General features: G+C 46.5%; 1 protein-coding gene across 2 annotated transcripts in view; it reads right to left on the bottom strand.

Annotated features, from left to right (window-relative positions):
- Nucleotides 1-14,323, bottom strand: part of LOC146058714 (uncharacterized) — a 42,472-nt gene extending 28,149 nt beyond the window's left edge. The window contains exons 1-2 of one of the 2 annotated variants that reach the window (XR_014469913.1): nt 14,110-14,323; nt 13,668-13,806 (exon numbers count right to left, since the gene is read on the bottom strand). Coding sequence is in view for 1 of the 2 variants with exons in the window: in XM_083170964.1 (XP_083027090.1) it covers nt 14,110-14,284 (175 nt within the window). In the remaining variant the exon portion in view is untranslated. The remainder of the gene's footprint in view (nt 1-13,667; nt 13,807-14,109) is intronic. The other variant, XM_083170964.1, reaches the window with a different exon arrangement.
- Nucleotides 14,324-15,994: the final 1,671 nt, after the last annotated feature.

Here is a 15,994-nt window from a genome sequence, read left to right as displayed (position 1 = left end):
CGGCTAAGGAGCCGGTACTTGAGATCACTGGGGATCGCTGGAGCGGCTGAGTAGCCGGTACTTGAGATCACTGGGGATCGCTGGAGCGGCTGAGTAGCCGGTACTTGAGATCACTGGGGATCGCTGGAGCGGCTGAGTAGCCGGTACTTGAGATCACTGGGGATCGCTGGAATCACTGGGGCGGCTAGGGAGCCGATACTGGGGATCACTGGAGCGGCCTGGGAGCCGAGAGGAGACGGGCACGGAACCCACGGATAACCGGACACTGAGCAAGTAACCTGGGCTGCACGAGAAGACAGGATCACACGGCAGATGGAAACACGTGGAGACTTCTGGCAGGAGTAGAATGACCAGGACGCTGAGAGTAACACAGGTGACAGCGGACTCAGGAAAACCGGACCTCTGGAGCACGTGGGGAGTCTTGACAGGAGCTTAACGCTGGAGAACTCACAGGAAAACTGACGAGTTGTTCAAGACAAGGAGGAGACTGTGAGCTGGGTATTTATCCCTCCAGGTGATTAGGGAATCAGACGCAGGTGATGGAATTAGCCGCAGCAGCAGCACACAGACCAGGAAGTGAGATGGAGTTTACCTGGATCATGTGACCCGCAACTTGATCAGGGAATACACCTGGAGCTTACAGTGACGCAGGGGTGACTTGGAAGCAAAAGACATCACGCCAGGGATTGCCGACTGTGCCGGCAGCTGACCTACGGAGGACACTACCCCAGCGTGCCGGTAAGGGGCGCATGCGAGCAGTGCGGGAACCGGGGTTCATGACAGGTCATTGGTACGACCTCACCTAGAGTATTGTGTTCAGTTCTGGAGGCCATATCTCCAGAAGGATATAAATACATTAGAGACTGTACAAAGAAGAGCAACTAAAATGGTGCATGGCCTACATCACAAAACGTACCAGGAAAGACTAAAAGATCTTAATATGTATACTTTAGAGCAGAGAAGGGAAAGGGGGGACATGATAGAAACTTTCAAATATATCAAGGGCTTTAACAAGGTACAGGTGGGAGACATTCTTCACAGGAAGAGGAGCAACAGAACACGAGGACATGCACTGAAACTAGAGGGAGGAAGATTCAGGGGAAATGCGAGGAAGAATTTTTTCACAGAAAGAGTAGTAGATAAGTGGAATAGCCTCCCAACAGAGGTGGTAGACGCAAATACAGTAGTACAATTTAAACATGCTTGGGATAAGCATATTGATATCCTTACAAAAAAATAAGGATCAAATATGGTTTGAGGTAACATGTTTAAAAAAAGGGGCAGACTAGATGGGCCAAGTGGTTCTTATCTGCCGTCAAATTCTATGTTTTTATGTTTCTATACCAAACAAGTGCACAGTACAGATGTACATTCAAATATACATTTCATGTGTGACCTCAGTTTTATTTGGTCATTGGTGTTCAAATCTGCATTTACCTACTAAATCAGACTTACTCAGTTTGCCAGGTTTTTTTGAAATATTTTTCCACAGCAAGGGGCGTGGCCTATGCGTCGCACGGTTGACGCGGCCGTACGGAACGCAGGTTGTAGCTGATTAACGCCAATTACAGAAATAGTATTTAAAGTTGTGCTAGAAAGGCAAACAGTTGTTGCAAACATGGCTGGCTCAGAGTCAGAGGAAGAACAGATGGTGCAGAACCTCTTGGCCCGCATGGAGTCCAACACCACCTATGTCCCCCTCAACCCAGACCAGCCATTGGGGGAAGAGCAGCCAGATGGGCCATCAACATCACGCCAATCGGCAGCTGGCCCATCCTCAGCATCAACAGAATCATTGGGAACACAGCAGGTGGCTTCCCAACAGAGTAGCCTGGCCAGCACTTCAAGTACAGCAACCGGTGGCCGTGGCGGTGCCAGTGGCCGTGGCGGTGCCAGTGGCCGTGGCGGTGCCAGTGGTCGTGGCCGTGGCCGCAATCGGGCAACAGAGGAACCAACCACCAGAAACATGGCATATGAACCGCAGGAGCTTGCCATCCTTGTGACCCGGGCACGGGATTTGATCGAGTGCCCACCGGAAAAGTTGACACACACAAGGAGATGGAAGATCTGGGAGGAGATAACGGCGGAGATTAATGCGGTGGCTCCACAAGTTCGTGAGGCGGAGCACGTTAAGAAGAGGCAAGTTCATGTGTGTTACATTTGAGCTACAAGTCCAGTAATGTTTACATTCGATATTAGATGGAGTTGGTCAATGGGTGGTCACGTTGCTTGGAGGCACAGACATGTTTGCCATGTCATTGAATTGATAGTTATTGTAGGGTGAGTGTGATTGTATCTTCTAAGGGTTGTGTTTCAAAATGAATATAATCTAAGTTTGGTGTCAGGAGGCACATGTTGTATTATGTTTCAGATTGCAATGGGTGCTACAGCAAACATGAGGAGTGACATGTATTAATATGTAAACTTTGATTGCAGGTGGCACGACTTCAAAGGGAACCTCAAAAAGAAATTGACCCAGTGGTGGGAACACAGCCACACCTCTGGGGCTGGCCCCATGCCATCAAAGCTGCAGCTCACCCCCCTGGAAGAGATGGCAGAGGGCTGCATTGCAGTGGAGGAGGTCCGGGGGGTGAGCACCATAGACAGCGAGTCCCCAGCGGAAGTGATGGCTTCTATGCTTGAAGGTAATTATTTGCCAGGCCATAAGTAGATGTTTTGAATTTTGCATGGAATGTGTGGTAATTGGTATTTTCTCTTTCAACAGCATCCCCACCGCTTGGTCAACAATCTCTTGAGGAGGTTGTGGAGTCTGTGCCACCTGGCCCCAGTAGCAGGCCCGTGCAGCAGCAGCCGCCAATGTCCGCGGCTGAATTGGCCACGTGGGGGCATGTGCTTGAAAATATTGTGCAGCAGGGAGAGTCGGCATCAGAGCGGGTGCGTAGGGCCGAGGAGGTGCTGCAGGGTTTGACCACCAGCCAGCAGAGTATTGCTGCGAGCCTGCAGGCTATTGCTGCTAGCCTGAAGGTGCTGGCTGATCAAGCCCTGCGGCAAAATGAACTCCTCCTCCGCCATAATGAACTTATGGTGGAGCTAGTTACCACCAATAGGGTCCTAATGTCACCCGTTTCTGGTGCATTACCACCATCATCACTCCCTGCTGCCAGAGGGGGAAGAACATCCACCCCCTCCCCAGCATGTGCTCCACGTGACCCACCATCTGACTGTGGCCGTGGCCGAGGCCGAAGAGCTGCTGCACGTGGCAAGGAGCCTGCCAGGGGCAAACGTGCAAATGAACTTGTGTCCCCATTAATCTCCACCCTTATGTCTTCCCAAATCTTCCATTGAGCTGTGTGTGTCAGCATCCTGTGTCAAATTCCGTGCCGAGGGTCACCACATTTGCCCTCGGTTCAAATGTCATGTTTGGTTCCCCTGTTGCCCTGTTTCGGCTAGCATTACTGTGTGCTGTACTTGAAGTGTTGGTGCTCTACTTTTGTTGTGAAGCCACCTGATGTGTTCCTAATGATTCTGCTGTGGCTATGTATGTGTATAATACATGTATTTATTATATATTATTTACTTTTAGTCCTGCTATGGTACCATTTATTTTGTGATGGTTTCGAAATTATTTTCTAAGTTCATTTAATAAATGTTATTTTTGTCCCCCAAATGTCTGGATTAATTGATACATGCAGAAGTGACATGTGTATTTGTATTATTAATATTAAGTTGTGGTCATTATTTGCAGTGTAAAAGTGTGTGAAAACTGCAGCATATATGTGTGTGTTTAGTAATGGTCCATTTAAGGTGCAATGGTTTCAATTGAAGCAATTGAGAAGCGTGTAATTAACAAGTAATGAGTAAATTAGGTGATTGTATTGTGTTCAGCTGACATTGGTTGAGGTGTGTCCGTCCTGATTAGGCGTTCCGATTGCCTAGCGCATGACCGAGTGGTGTCCGCAAAGCAATACTTGCCTTTTGGACACCGCACATTTCTTCCCTTTTTGTTTGCGTGCATTCGGCGTGCTATCCGAATGCACGCCTACCAAAATAAGTGCACTCCCCTGTGTCCGCCCATGTTTCCGCCCAGTTTAGCCCACTTTGAAACTACGCCCCTGTGTCATTCCGAATGACGCCCATAAGACGCCCATATTTCCCGAGTGATTGCGGTGCACATTTCTGTACGGTATTAGTGAGAACAAGTACGGAGACCATGCGTGGCACATGCGCATGGCGTTCCCCACGCATGCGCAGACGGCTAAAAAACGCTATCCGAAAGAATTCGGGAAAGTACGCACCGATCAGAATAAGGGCCTTAAAGACAACGCGGCCTTCTTAATTCTCACCTGTGGCCTTCAGCTCCTTCCTGCTTTATTCATTTGTTAAATCTTGGTTAACATGATGTGTAGTTTTATCCTGGATTACAAAATCGGGGGTAATCCTTGTTACTATGTAACAGAACTATAGCACACATCTCATTTTTAATTTTGCATGTCTTCTTTGGCTTAAGCCTCCTGGATATTTTGGTCACTAAGGGCATACGGGGCTCAATTCAGGGTGGATCGCATAAGGGTCCTGCGATCATAGCACAGAACAACCAACGCCTCTGCCAAATATCCGCTAAAAATGCCAGAGTCCTTCACATTTGTTATATAAATTCAAATAAAAAATGTGTAAAAAAACATATTTCCTATAAGGTAAACATTACAGGTCATTATGATGAATACTATTTTGACAAATTCACTCAAAACTTACTGTAATGTACCCATACCTCCAAATCTTTGGAGATGCTGAATTGGTACCAGATGAGCTGGAATCATGGCTGTAGTTGAAAAGGGGGTAGGACTTTGAGTGGAGGGGCAGATCATCAGGTGGGGGAGGAGCCTTGCTGCATATCCTCATGTATCGTCATTTTGGAAGCATGCCCAGCGCTCCCCAAACAGTTAGGCAGCCCATGGCACCCCTTCCCACTCTGTTAGATGTATAATTTATGCCCCTCCCTATCAACACCAAGTGTTTATGGACTGTGGAGCATATGCTACAGTTGGGTACACATTAGATGATATTTCAAACGATTTTGCTGATTTTGACAGTTCAGAATAACAAAATGTTAAAATCTTTTAAATCCCTCCTGAGCATCATCAGCAACATCCTCTGTCGGTCCTGCATGCAGCTTAATCGGAAGAAGGAGTCATGATGTGGAAAGCAACATGCAAATGTCGGTGATTACCTCTCCATCCTGCCCGCTTCACTAGGGTACAGGCAGGATGCTGGAGATCTGCCTGCTCTTCCAGGGATTGTGAGGGGTAACAAACATAAGGAGCCTCTGGCAGATTCTGGGAGTGTAGGCAAGTATGACCTACAACCAGCGGCGGCTCCCACCTCCGTGTTGGAGGGGGGTTACCGCTGGCTGTGATGCCTGCCCCCTTACAATGTCAGTGCTGATCCCCGCCGCAGCTGTCCAGCGGTCCAGCTGTGATTTTGTGACAAGACTTATAGAACGTTCTATGGGTGTTGCAGACTAGAGACCCCAGTATTATTGTCAGCATTTACCAGCACTCCACATTCTTCAACCCCCACCATGTTTTCAACAGCTAAAGAATTTTACAGCATTTTTCTAATTACTAAGGAGACCTACAGTAGTACTCTCTAGGTTTACACGTCATGCACATTCCCAATCTACAGTACCGTTCCGCACCCACAATTAGAGTGATGCCCAATCAAAATTGTTCCTTACTGATCAAATCCCTTTAATCTAGTCCTTTAATAATCAGAACTTTATAAAAAAAACTTTCAATGGACCTATTTTCCCATTAACACGCTATAGCCATTTTGTATGCATAAACCTAAATAAAAAGTTGGAAGACTGTATATAAATTTTTGTTTAGTCCAATTAAACCACAAAGACCAAACTCGTCATAATATGTGATGATCATTGGTGAGCATGAATCTTTCATCTGTTAAACATTTTGTTCTCTTATTTTTATCACCGGATCTTCCAAAGGGATATGCTTTTAAGTGGCTCCAAAACTAGTCTCTTAACTGTAACACCAACACGGGGTAGATGCAAATAGCACAAGCAAATCTTACAATGTCAGACTTTAAAGACCAGATGTTCTGTTCTTGCTACCAATCCCAGACCACCTGTTTTCACATCATCTCTTTTATCTAAGCCTGTCATTCAGATTTCCCACGTGTATGGAACTGGCATCGCAGTGACACTAGGATTTGGAAGATTTTCAACAATTCTACATGTAGTTCTTATAATTAATTTCCAAAAGACAATCACACAGAGTCATACTACGATGTGTTTTCTGTAAGTAATATAACGACTGTGTGGGGCCTATTTATCAAGCTCATTTTTCATTAAATTATGCAGAAACAACAGTTCATGCATCATTTTATGTATTCCTGCTATGTACTAACGGCCTAATGCAGAATAATTCAAAGAAATCTCATGCAGAAGGCTAATTAGCGCTGTAAAATGCAGGACCCAATATGGCTGTGGTCTGACCCCCTATGTACCAAACTCCAAAAGGTAAAGCTTTTGGAGTATGGCCCCATAGGTTTATGCCATTCTCAGTGGGTATAATTAACTGACCAAAGTTTTGGGCCAGAACCTTAGATTGTGGCCCTTATTCTGGTTCACTCGCAAAGGCAAATTCCTTCTCAAATGGCCAAAATCATGTGCACTGCAGGTGGGGCAGATGTCACTTGTGCAGAGAGAATTTGATTTGGGTGGGGGGGGGGGGGGTGAGATCAGTGTAAATATAAATCAGCCAGTATTTTCCCTGCACAGAAATAAAATAACCCACCCAAGTCTAATTCTCTCTGCACATGTTACATCTGCCCCCCTGCAGTGCACATGGTTTTGTCCATTTGAGAAGGAATTTGCCTTTGCGAGTGAACCAGAATAAGGACCCGTGTGCAGTGCCAGATTTCCAAGAGGAGTCTTTCACAAATGTAATAAACTCCTATAAAATGCCACAGAATTAGCTTTCAGAGATAGAAAGTTAACTTTAGTACATATTCATTAAAAAAAAAAAATACGGGTACTTGTTTAGTTTCACACCGGCAGCATGGCCGCGTGCTACTTCCGAGTTCGGCGAGCCACCGAGCCCGTAGCATTGGCGAGCACAGCGAGAAGAAAAAAGTGGTGATCATAGGGCGCTGTAATCCCCCTCCTAATGATGGTGGTTATTAGTCCCCAAATTATGGAGTCCTCAGTGTGTTCAACTCTTCCGTCTGGTCGTTCCTTTTAAACACTCTGCACTGACCTGAAATAGGTGCCCTATGTGCACATAGCAGGTTCTTTGCTCTTCTCTATCTCTGCATACAGGTGGAATAACACCGGTCATACGACATCAAAATAGGTGACCATTGAAAATGACACTCACCAGGGCCAAGTTCCCTATGGGCACTGAAAGGTTTCTTTAATCCCGTTCCTTCTCCTTTACGGAACACAGGTGACTCGCTCACTCCAAATGCTTGTATAAACACGATTTATACCAACAATGAAAAAACATCCATAAAAATTTCCATAAAACAGTGCTAAAATGAGCAGAGACTGCCAGGGGCAAGTGGTGGTCTGGGTTACCTCCCTATCCGGAAGGAAGGATCCCCCAATAGCCAAAGATGACACTCAGCACCAGTCCACAAGCCTCCTAGGTGTCCCCCTCTCCTTCAACCAACGCTGCCGCCAGAGGCGTAACTATAGCACCTCAGCCCCCGCGGCCGCGGGGGGGGGCGCTGTGCATGTGTGGGCGCCGGGGGGCTGTGGTGCTATAGTTAGCCCCCTCCGCCCATCTGCCGCCCGCCAATCCGCCGCCCGCAGCCTTACCTGACTTCACTGGTGGTCATTCTTCTGCTAGTGAGACGGACCACAATAAAATGTCCGCCCCATATAGCAGACAGTTCTCTGAAACTGTCTGCTGTATGGGGGCGGACATTTTGTGTTGGTCCGTCTCACTAGCAGAAGAATGAAGCCAGCAAGGGAGCCGGGATGGGACCAGCAAGACAGGTAAGGCTGCGGGCAGGGGGTGCTGCGGGGGGCGCCCCCCATTAATGACGGGGGGGCGCCCAATTCATAGTTCCGCCACTGGCTGCCGCCTTGAAAGTGTAGCGAGCCACCGAGCCCGTATTGAAAGTGTAGCTAGCCCATAGCATTGGCGAGCACAGCGAGCCCCGCAAGAGGACTCAGACGCGCGGCCATGCTGTGCCGCCGTGAAACTAAACAAGTACCAAAATATGTTAAATTCCAAGCACAACAGAATTTTCTGCACTAAATAAAAAAACGTGTAAAATAAAGCATTGGCCCTTATGTTTTTTATTACTATTTTACTAAGCAATTTTTCTAAATGTATACTTCCATACATAATATTCGCAAGCTGTTCTCAAGTTGGTTGACAAGAAGCCACCTTTTTTGTGGGTGTCACCCGGCTGTTTTCTGGGAGTGTCAGAAAAAACGCAGGTGTGCCCAGTCATTTTCAGGGAGGATCTGTGATGTCAGCTCCAGCTTTGGTCAGTTTATTTCTATCGCACACTTGTGAAAGGTTCACTCACCATCTAATGATTTTCACAGTGCGCGCAGTTAGTGCGTAATGGAGAACCAACTCTGCCTGTGCAAGCCCCCTTGATGAGTGATAAAGTGGACTGTGGACAGAGTTAAACTACCAGCCAATCAGCTCCTAAATTTCATGTTACAGGCTGTGTTTGATTGGTTGGTATCAGTCCATGTGCATGAAATGAGGCAGACTTCTGTGTTCATTGGTGGTCATAGGCGAATCTAGAAATATGCTAATATACATAATGGATTTGCGCGTGGCTAAGCCGTGCGTGCCCAGAAAAGGGGTGTGGCCTCATTTGAGGGGTGTGGCTTAACAGGGCAAGTCACTCCCCACCATAAATAGGCCAATAATTAGAGTATGCAGTGGTTACAGTCATGAACTATAAGCATCATGTGTAGTTCAATGCAGGTTAGACAATACATTATACATCTGCTACACCTTACTGTGCAGCGCTCACCTAAATGACAATAAAGTAAATCAGAAAAAAATGAGTGACTAGCATACACCTGAGGACATCACTCTGCGCTGCTACACGAGGCACCTGGTGCCTCCCCCTTCCCCGTGCTGACTACGCCCATCTGTCACCACAACATGTCAGGGGAATTGCGCTGCCCCTTCACGTTATGAGTGGGTGACGGGATCGCGCAGAGCACCTCTCAGTGTGGGCAAAGCCAGATGCTCGCTGATAGTTCCCACAGCTACCGACCGTCTGGCCCCGCCCAACCTGGGTGACAGCATGCGATGGGTTAAAACCCAAGGGCTCCCTCTATCCACCACCACAGGGCCAGGGGGGAACAGATCACCTCGGTTTTTTTTAAGGCAGGGCACGGCATGGGAGACAGGCTGCTGGCTGAGGCACTTTCACTTACTGTTTTCTGTGCCGCCCGGTGCCCAGGACTGTCAATCTCCGCCGCATGCGACCCGGACCCTGCATGCTGCACACGCTCGCCTGGAGGAGGAGGACAGAGACGGAGGGAGCACGCTCCGCAAAGGACCATGGGAGGAGCTGCGTGCAGTCATGCATGCGCGCAGCCCTCCTGTGGCCATGTTTTTGGTGTAGTTAAACGGGCAGCGGCGGTGATTCAATTTAAAGGTGCACAACGGCCGTGCAGTCTACTGGGTGGTGCTGTGCACCTATGATTCGCCTTAGATTCGCCTATGTTGATAGTGTACGTACATAGTGTATAGGTGGGCACTTTTACAATCAGCCCTGCTTAATATCGATAGACCGCACATGCGCACAGCATTCCGCAGGTCACCCTGCAGACGAATCCAGTTATGACTAGCCATTGCTGGCCGTTCGCAAGATGATTTACATCCAGCCGGTGTTTGTAGGCACACCCCAGCGTTTTCTGGAATGGCCACCATAAAAATGCAGGCAGGGAGGGATGCTGACATCATCGGCTGCCCCAACCTCCCCACAGCCATTGCAGCACCGGGTAACGGGGGGAATCAATTCGATTGTGAGTTTTTCTGAGTACGCATGGCTATGAATGCATTCACAGCCGTGCAATGGGGCAGGAATAGACTCTGTCGGGGCGGCATTTAACTGTTCGCTGGGCTCTGATGATTTGCAGTCCAGCAATCAGATCCGAATCAGACTCCAGGGGGGAAATTTACTAAAGGAAATTTGTAAAAAAATAGGTGTATTTGTATCCAGAAATACACTTACAGTATTTTTGACATTTACTATCCCGAAAATACGGCAATTCGTATTCGTAGTGATAGCACATCAATACGACTACGAATTGCCGTATTTTCGGGATAGTAAATGTCAAAAATAAGTGTATTTCTGGATACAAACACACCTATTTTTTTTTACAAATTTCCATTAGTAAATTTCCCCCCAGGAGTCAACAGTGCAGGACCTCCCGGCCATTGCAGGGGCCTTACAAGCCTTTTCACAGCTAAAACTCTAGAACAGCATACACACTTGGCCAATGATTATTTACCCACCTTAGGCCCTAATAATAATGATGATGGAAAACAGTAGGTGGAGCATTGTATAGACATAAATGATACTCACATAGACTGGCTCACTCTCACATTAGCATAATGCAGATTCATAAGGAAGTCCATAATAAATCTAGATTCTAAGCATTTAGAGATGTGTGAATACACTGCAAGAACCAAGCTAATAAGGGCAAAGTATCATAGCAATACAGAACACATCATTATAGGTATGGTGGTAAGAAAGAATGAATGGATTTCTTAACAGACCTTCTTGAAAAGACTGAGGTTATTATGACAGCTGAAGATCTTGAGGGGCACTTAGAGACCAGAGCACTACGCGGCAAGCAGCCATCAGAATAGAACACAGATAGAGCAGCGCCTACTGTATGCCTTCCGGTGAAACTTGAATCCACACTAAAAGTACATACACTACATAAACAAACTGACAGGCGAGGAGGATTTAACAAAAACATGCCCTGGAGGAAAAATGGAAAAGATAACAAGGAAACCAGGAGAGGGTTATACTATGAATAATTTGTCACTAGCAATCTGCAATATGCAGATACAGAGACGTATAGAAGTCAATGCATTGACTGGTTCTTCGCATTTTTCTGGTAACAAGGATTTGATTTATCTCAGATAGTTCCTTATGTCTATTACAGCTGCTGCGCTTAGAAAAATATAATTTAGAAAATATGTCTGGTTATTTTTTTTTTTTTTTTACAGAGGTTACGGTAAAAAAGGATAATAGAAGAAAATAACACAATAAACGTGCATTGTGATGAAGAAGATAAATTATCCAGCATTATAGATTATAATATTAAAGTCATAGAGGAACTCAATGGATATAATGCTATAAGCATAACCCCGCACTTTAGTAGATTTTAAATTGGCCGAACCAAAAAGGGGGTGTGACTTCGATACGGATGGGAGTGGCTTCTGGCACATGGCGTATCTCAGTGGCCCCCATTTTAGCAATTTGGGGGCTTGGGCAGTGCCCCCCGAAGTGCTGGGCAGCCCTCAACTCCCTTCCTGCGCTGTTGAGATGCCACGCGAGTGCCATGCATCTATTTAATGATCACCTTCTGCTCTGCGGAGCACAACAGCGGTGATCAACGGCTCCCCCCAATTGCCCGCGGAACACTGGGAGGTATGCTATAAGTTTGTACTATTTCAGGTAGGGATGGCCATCGACCATCGATGATTCGAAATCACTGATGGTTCATGGCCGATGTCAAATACTTTAGCCATCGATGGGGGGGTACAAGATGGTTTCTCTCCATCGATGGCACAGCAAAACTGTGTTTTTTTTTCAAAGTGCCGGGAGACGGAGCATAGCTACGCCCCCGAGAACCGTGAAGCCCCGCCCCTGTGTTTTGATTGGCCCACAGGCCAATCAATCAAACACAATGGATGACCATCGATATGTAAAAATATCGATGGTCATCCATAGCATAGTTTAGCATTATCGATGGCCAGTTGTAGAATTGCCATCAATGGCAACCATCGATGGCAAACAAAACGATGGCCATCCCTAGTTTCAGGATGTAAGATCAGAGGTGGGATGTAATTGAGTCCAAGATCGATGTGCAGGATGCTGGAAGATCTTGGAAGTTTTTATAAAGGGGTAATCTTTCACAAGGCAAAGTAAATGCCTTGAAAATTATTGCACCTTTAGAAAAAAGTCTGAGATCATCCGGTATCCTGCACGTCCAGTGATCACAGACTCCATTGCTCCCTGCCCAACATATATATTATTAAAGCTGATATTTATACAACCAAAGAACAATAAGTGAAATGCGCAGTTTACATCTTTATTCCGTAACTTGCGTACCCTTTATTCCTAGCTACGTACAAAACGTACAAAACGTACGTAGCGCAGCGTAGCGTACCTTTTCCGTGTATTGTACACGCTGAATCAATAACAGTAATGGGAAATCCCTTCGCAGTACTTAGTCTCTAATCTGCGAATACCTTTTAAGGACAATGTCCGTAATATATGTTATCGCTAAATGCGAATAATAGACGAGACCACAATATAACAAGTGAGGAGATAGATTCTCCAAAATAGTGTATTTAGTCCCTAGCGGACAAAAGGGGATTACAGAAAGAAGAAAATACAGGATAACACGTGATACAATTATCTAACAATAAGAATAAATATACTTTAAAACACTAACAGAGGAACAGAAACAGATACAACTATATTCAGCCACATTACACAGAACAGGAATACAAATTTTACCGTCATATACTTGTAGAAATATCGCAGCGCAGTCCGGTCGGAGCTCGCTATGTTCAAATTGAACTTAGCCCGGTCAGGATGAGGGGAGAGATGTAGTGCCAAAAAGAGAGAGAGAGCCCCAGCCAGCTCAGGGATAGCTATCTTTATCGTTTACAAACAAAGGGGGGGTCAAAGGCCGTTTCCATTGGTCACAGGTTCAAATATAAAGTAGCAAAATACTGCACCCAATAAGGATTGGTGCAGGGGGGGGGTGTACTTCAGTGTCCTTTGTGTGTTGGCATCGTCGTCGGGGGTCGTAAACAGCAACAAGAACCGTTTTTTAACTGGATTCCTTTGTCTCACACAGTATAAGAGAAATAGTCCTTGAAATATGGATTTTGTCCGTAATTATCGGACCATATGAGTTGCGAAAACTTCGCAACGACCGGAATACTGCGCATAAGAAACGGAACGTAACGGTACCAAACATTATACAGACAGAAGTGTGTAATGCTGATTAAACTATGTGTAGTGCTCTAAACCTTTAATTAACTATATTTTATTTGGTGTAAGTATGGTATTATGAATTTATGTGTAATAATATGGCTGCGCTTCTGGTCCACTTTGTCACACAGACTCGGGTATGTATACTTTATTTGCGCAACTCTGCGAACCAAAATGGCGGCCATACTATCCTAAAATGGCATGTGTGCAACTCGACTTTAACAATATATATATATATATATACAGTATATATATATATATATATATATATATATATATATATATATATATATATATATATATATATAGTGAAGACAAGCAGAAGTCACTCTAAGAATAAGTTCAACACTGCACAGCGGCAGTCAATGTAAAAAACGTGAAGACACTGGTATAGTGCAAAGCCAACGTTTCGGGCGGGTAGCCCTTTATCAAGACATAATAAGTGTACAAACATTACTCACATTTATAGTAGAAAAACTGTCAAATCACTCTGTGCACACCACCACCGTGCTGGCCCCCGGCGGGGAACTGATGACATCATCAGCGCTGCTGCACCGACAGGTTCTGACTCACCGGGGGCGTGTGTCCATCACCGTTTACCTAGTAACCATAGTGACAATGTAAATAAAGGCATAAAGAAAATAAGCCACCATAGCGTGTGCTAAGTGACCCTGGTGACACTGTAGATAAAGAAATGAGTACAATCCACCACCATGTTCACCACGCGTGCAGGGGGTATAAAAGCAGGGAGGCCACGGGCTGGCTCTGAGCGGGGAGCCGCAGTGTGTAAATACTGCGGGCAGGTCCCCGTGTCAAGGCAATGTAAGTGATGGGGCTGAGCGAGCGGCTGCTGAAAACCGTGTCAGTGATCAGGCAGAAGCGCCAGATCGCTGTACGAGTTACCTGTGTGATGGCTCACGGAGGAGCTCTGGATGCTGCTGAATGTGTGCCTAACGCGAACGGTGTCAGTCACCGGGCTGGGCGTGCGGCTGAGGACTGTCATGTAGACAATGGATCCATGCAGGCTGATCGCAGGATCAATGGTGCCTGGAAGCGAACACGCAATGCGTGTGTCCATGGTGCTGTAAGGGGTGTCTGGAAGGGGACACGCAGAGCGTGTACATGGTGCTGAAGGGGGAAACTGGATGGGAACACGCAATGCGTGTAACCATGGTGCTGAACGAGTATAGCCGTCCAGTGTGCGCCAGCCTTGTCTTGCAATATGGCAAGGATGATGGAGCAACTCTGTGAAAAAATGAGGGCAATGTATGGTGAAAAGTGTACTGAGTGTTCTGGGTGGGGGAGGATGAGGGCGAGCTGGGAAAGCAGGAGGGGTAAAGGTGAAGTAGTGCAGAAAGCGAACCAGAAGAGGAGCCCAATGTGTGAATCCTGTATCAATGGATACAGTCTATAATAAGGAAAAACCGTCGGGATGTGAAGGTTGAGAGGGGGGAAAGGGGGGGGGGGGGGTTTATCGGGGGGGAAGAAGGAGGGGGGCTGAGGAATGTGCTGGTGATGGTGGAACACCGTGCATAGGGTGATCACGCTGGGGTTAAGAGAGGATCACTGTGCAGCCGTGGGAACGGACCTTAGTGTGCACCAGAAACAGGCAGCAATACTGATGAATATGTAACAGTCAACAGTTATACATGTTGTACATGTGATGTCTTCTACAGGGCTTGAATGGGCACATATGTAACAGCATGGGGGGATCAACATCACTGGGCAGACCTAAGTTTCTGGACCTCAGACTATGTAAGGGGAACAATGTCCACAGGGTTGGAGCTATCAGCAATGGGGTGCACTTAGTCCAGGTGCCGGATGAGCTGTCCGAAAGATGGGGATGGAGACATCGACCTCTATTGGACCGTGACCGTCCGCAAGCAATATGCATAGCTGGGTAGTTCTCCTGGTAACTGAAAAAGAGTTCACAAGAAGCAAGACATGGGTAATAGCTCGTTCAGTCCATGAGGCTGTACTGTGTCCAGAGCGTGTATCCATTTAGATTCAAGTTTGAGCAGTGCTTTGCCTCTATCGCCGCCTCTGGAGCTGGAAGGGATGCAGTCGATGATTTTATATCTGATGCTCGGCAGGGTATGGTTAAAGGCTTTCCAGTGCCTGGCAACCGGCTGGTCAGAGCCTTTGTTGCCAAGTGCCGCTCGTATGCTAGATTTGTGGAGGGCCATCCTCTCCTTAAACTGCCTGATAGTCTTACCCACGTATAAGAATCCACACGGGCATTTGATGTAATACACTACATAAGTGCTACTGCAAGTGAGGGGATGCTTTATGGGTATGCGTGCTCCAGTTCTAGGGTGCAGAAAGAAATCTCCTGTTTCCAACCCTCCGCAAGTGACACATTTTAAGCACCTGTAATTGCCGTTTTTTCTCTTCAGGAACGTGGTGGGTGGAGCTTCCTTCATGTCAGAGATGTCATTTCGGACCACGAATTCCTTTATGTTTCTGCTGCGCTTGTAGGCTGGCATCAATGTTGTAGTTTTGAGACTGCTCAGGTGCGGGTCGTTTGTTATAAGTGGCCAAAAGCGTTTGGCAATTCTGACTAATTCTGTGCTGGTTGTAGAGTAGCTTTGTGTCCAAATCATTCTGTCGGCTTTAGCTGCCTGGTTGTTGTGTTGCAGCAGATCTTCTCTATTGAGTGCTAGGACTCGGTTCTTGGTATTGGACAGAAGCTTCCGTGGGTATCCTCTTGTGGCGAATTTTTTGGACATGCTCTCAATTTCATCATTGTCTTATGGAATGGCACACAGGAAAGCTTCAACCGATGCAT

The sequence above is a fragment of the Crinia signifera genome, chromosome 2, assembly GCF_055691185.1.
Source record: "Crinia signifera chromosome 2, ASM5569118v1, whole genome shotgun sequence".
Lineage (NCBI taxonomy): Eukaryota > Metazoa > Chordata > Amphibia > Anura > Myobatrachidae > Crinia > Crinia signifera.
This window is presented reverse-complemented; position numbering and strand designations above follow the sequence as displayed.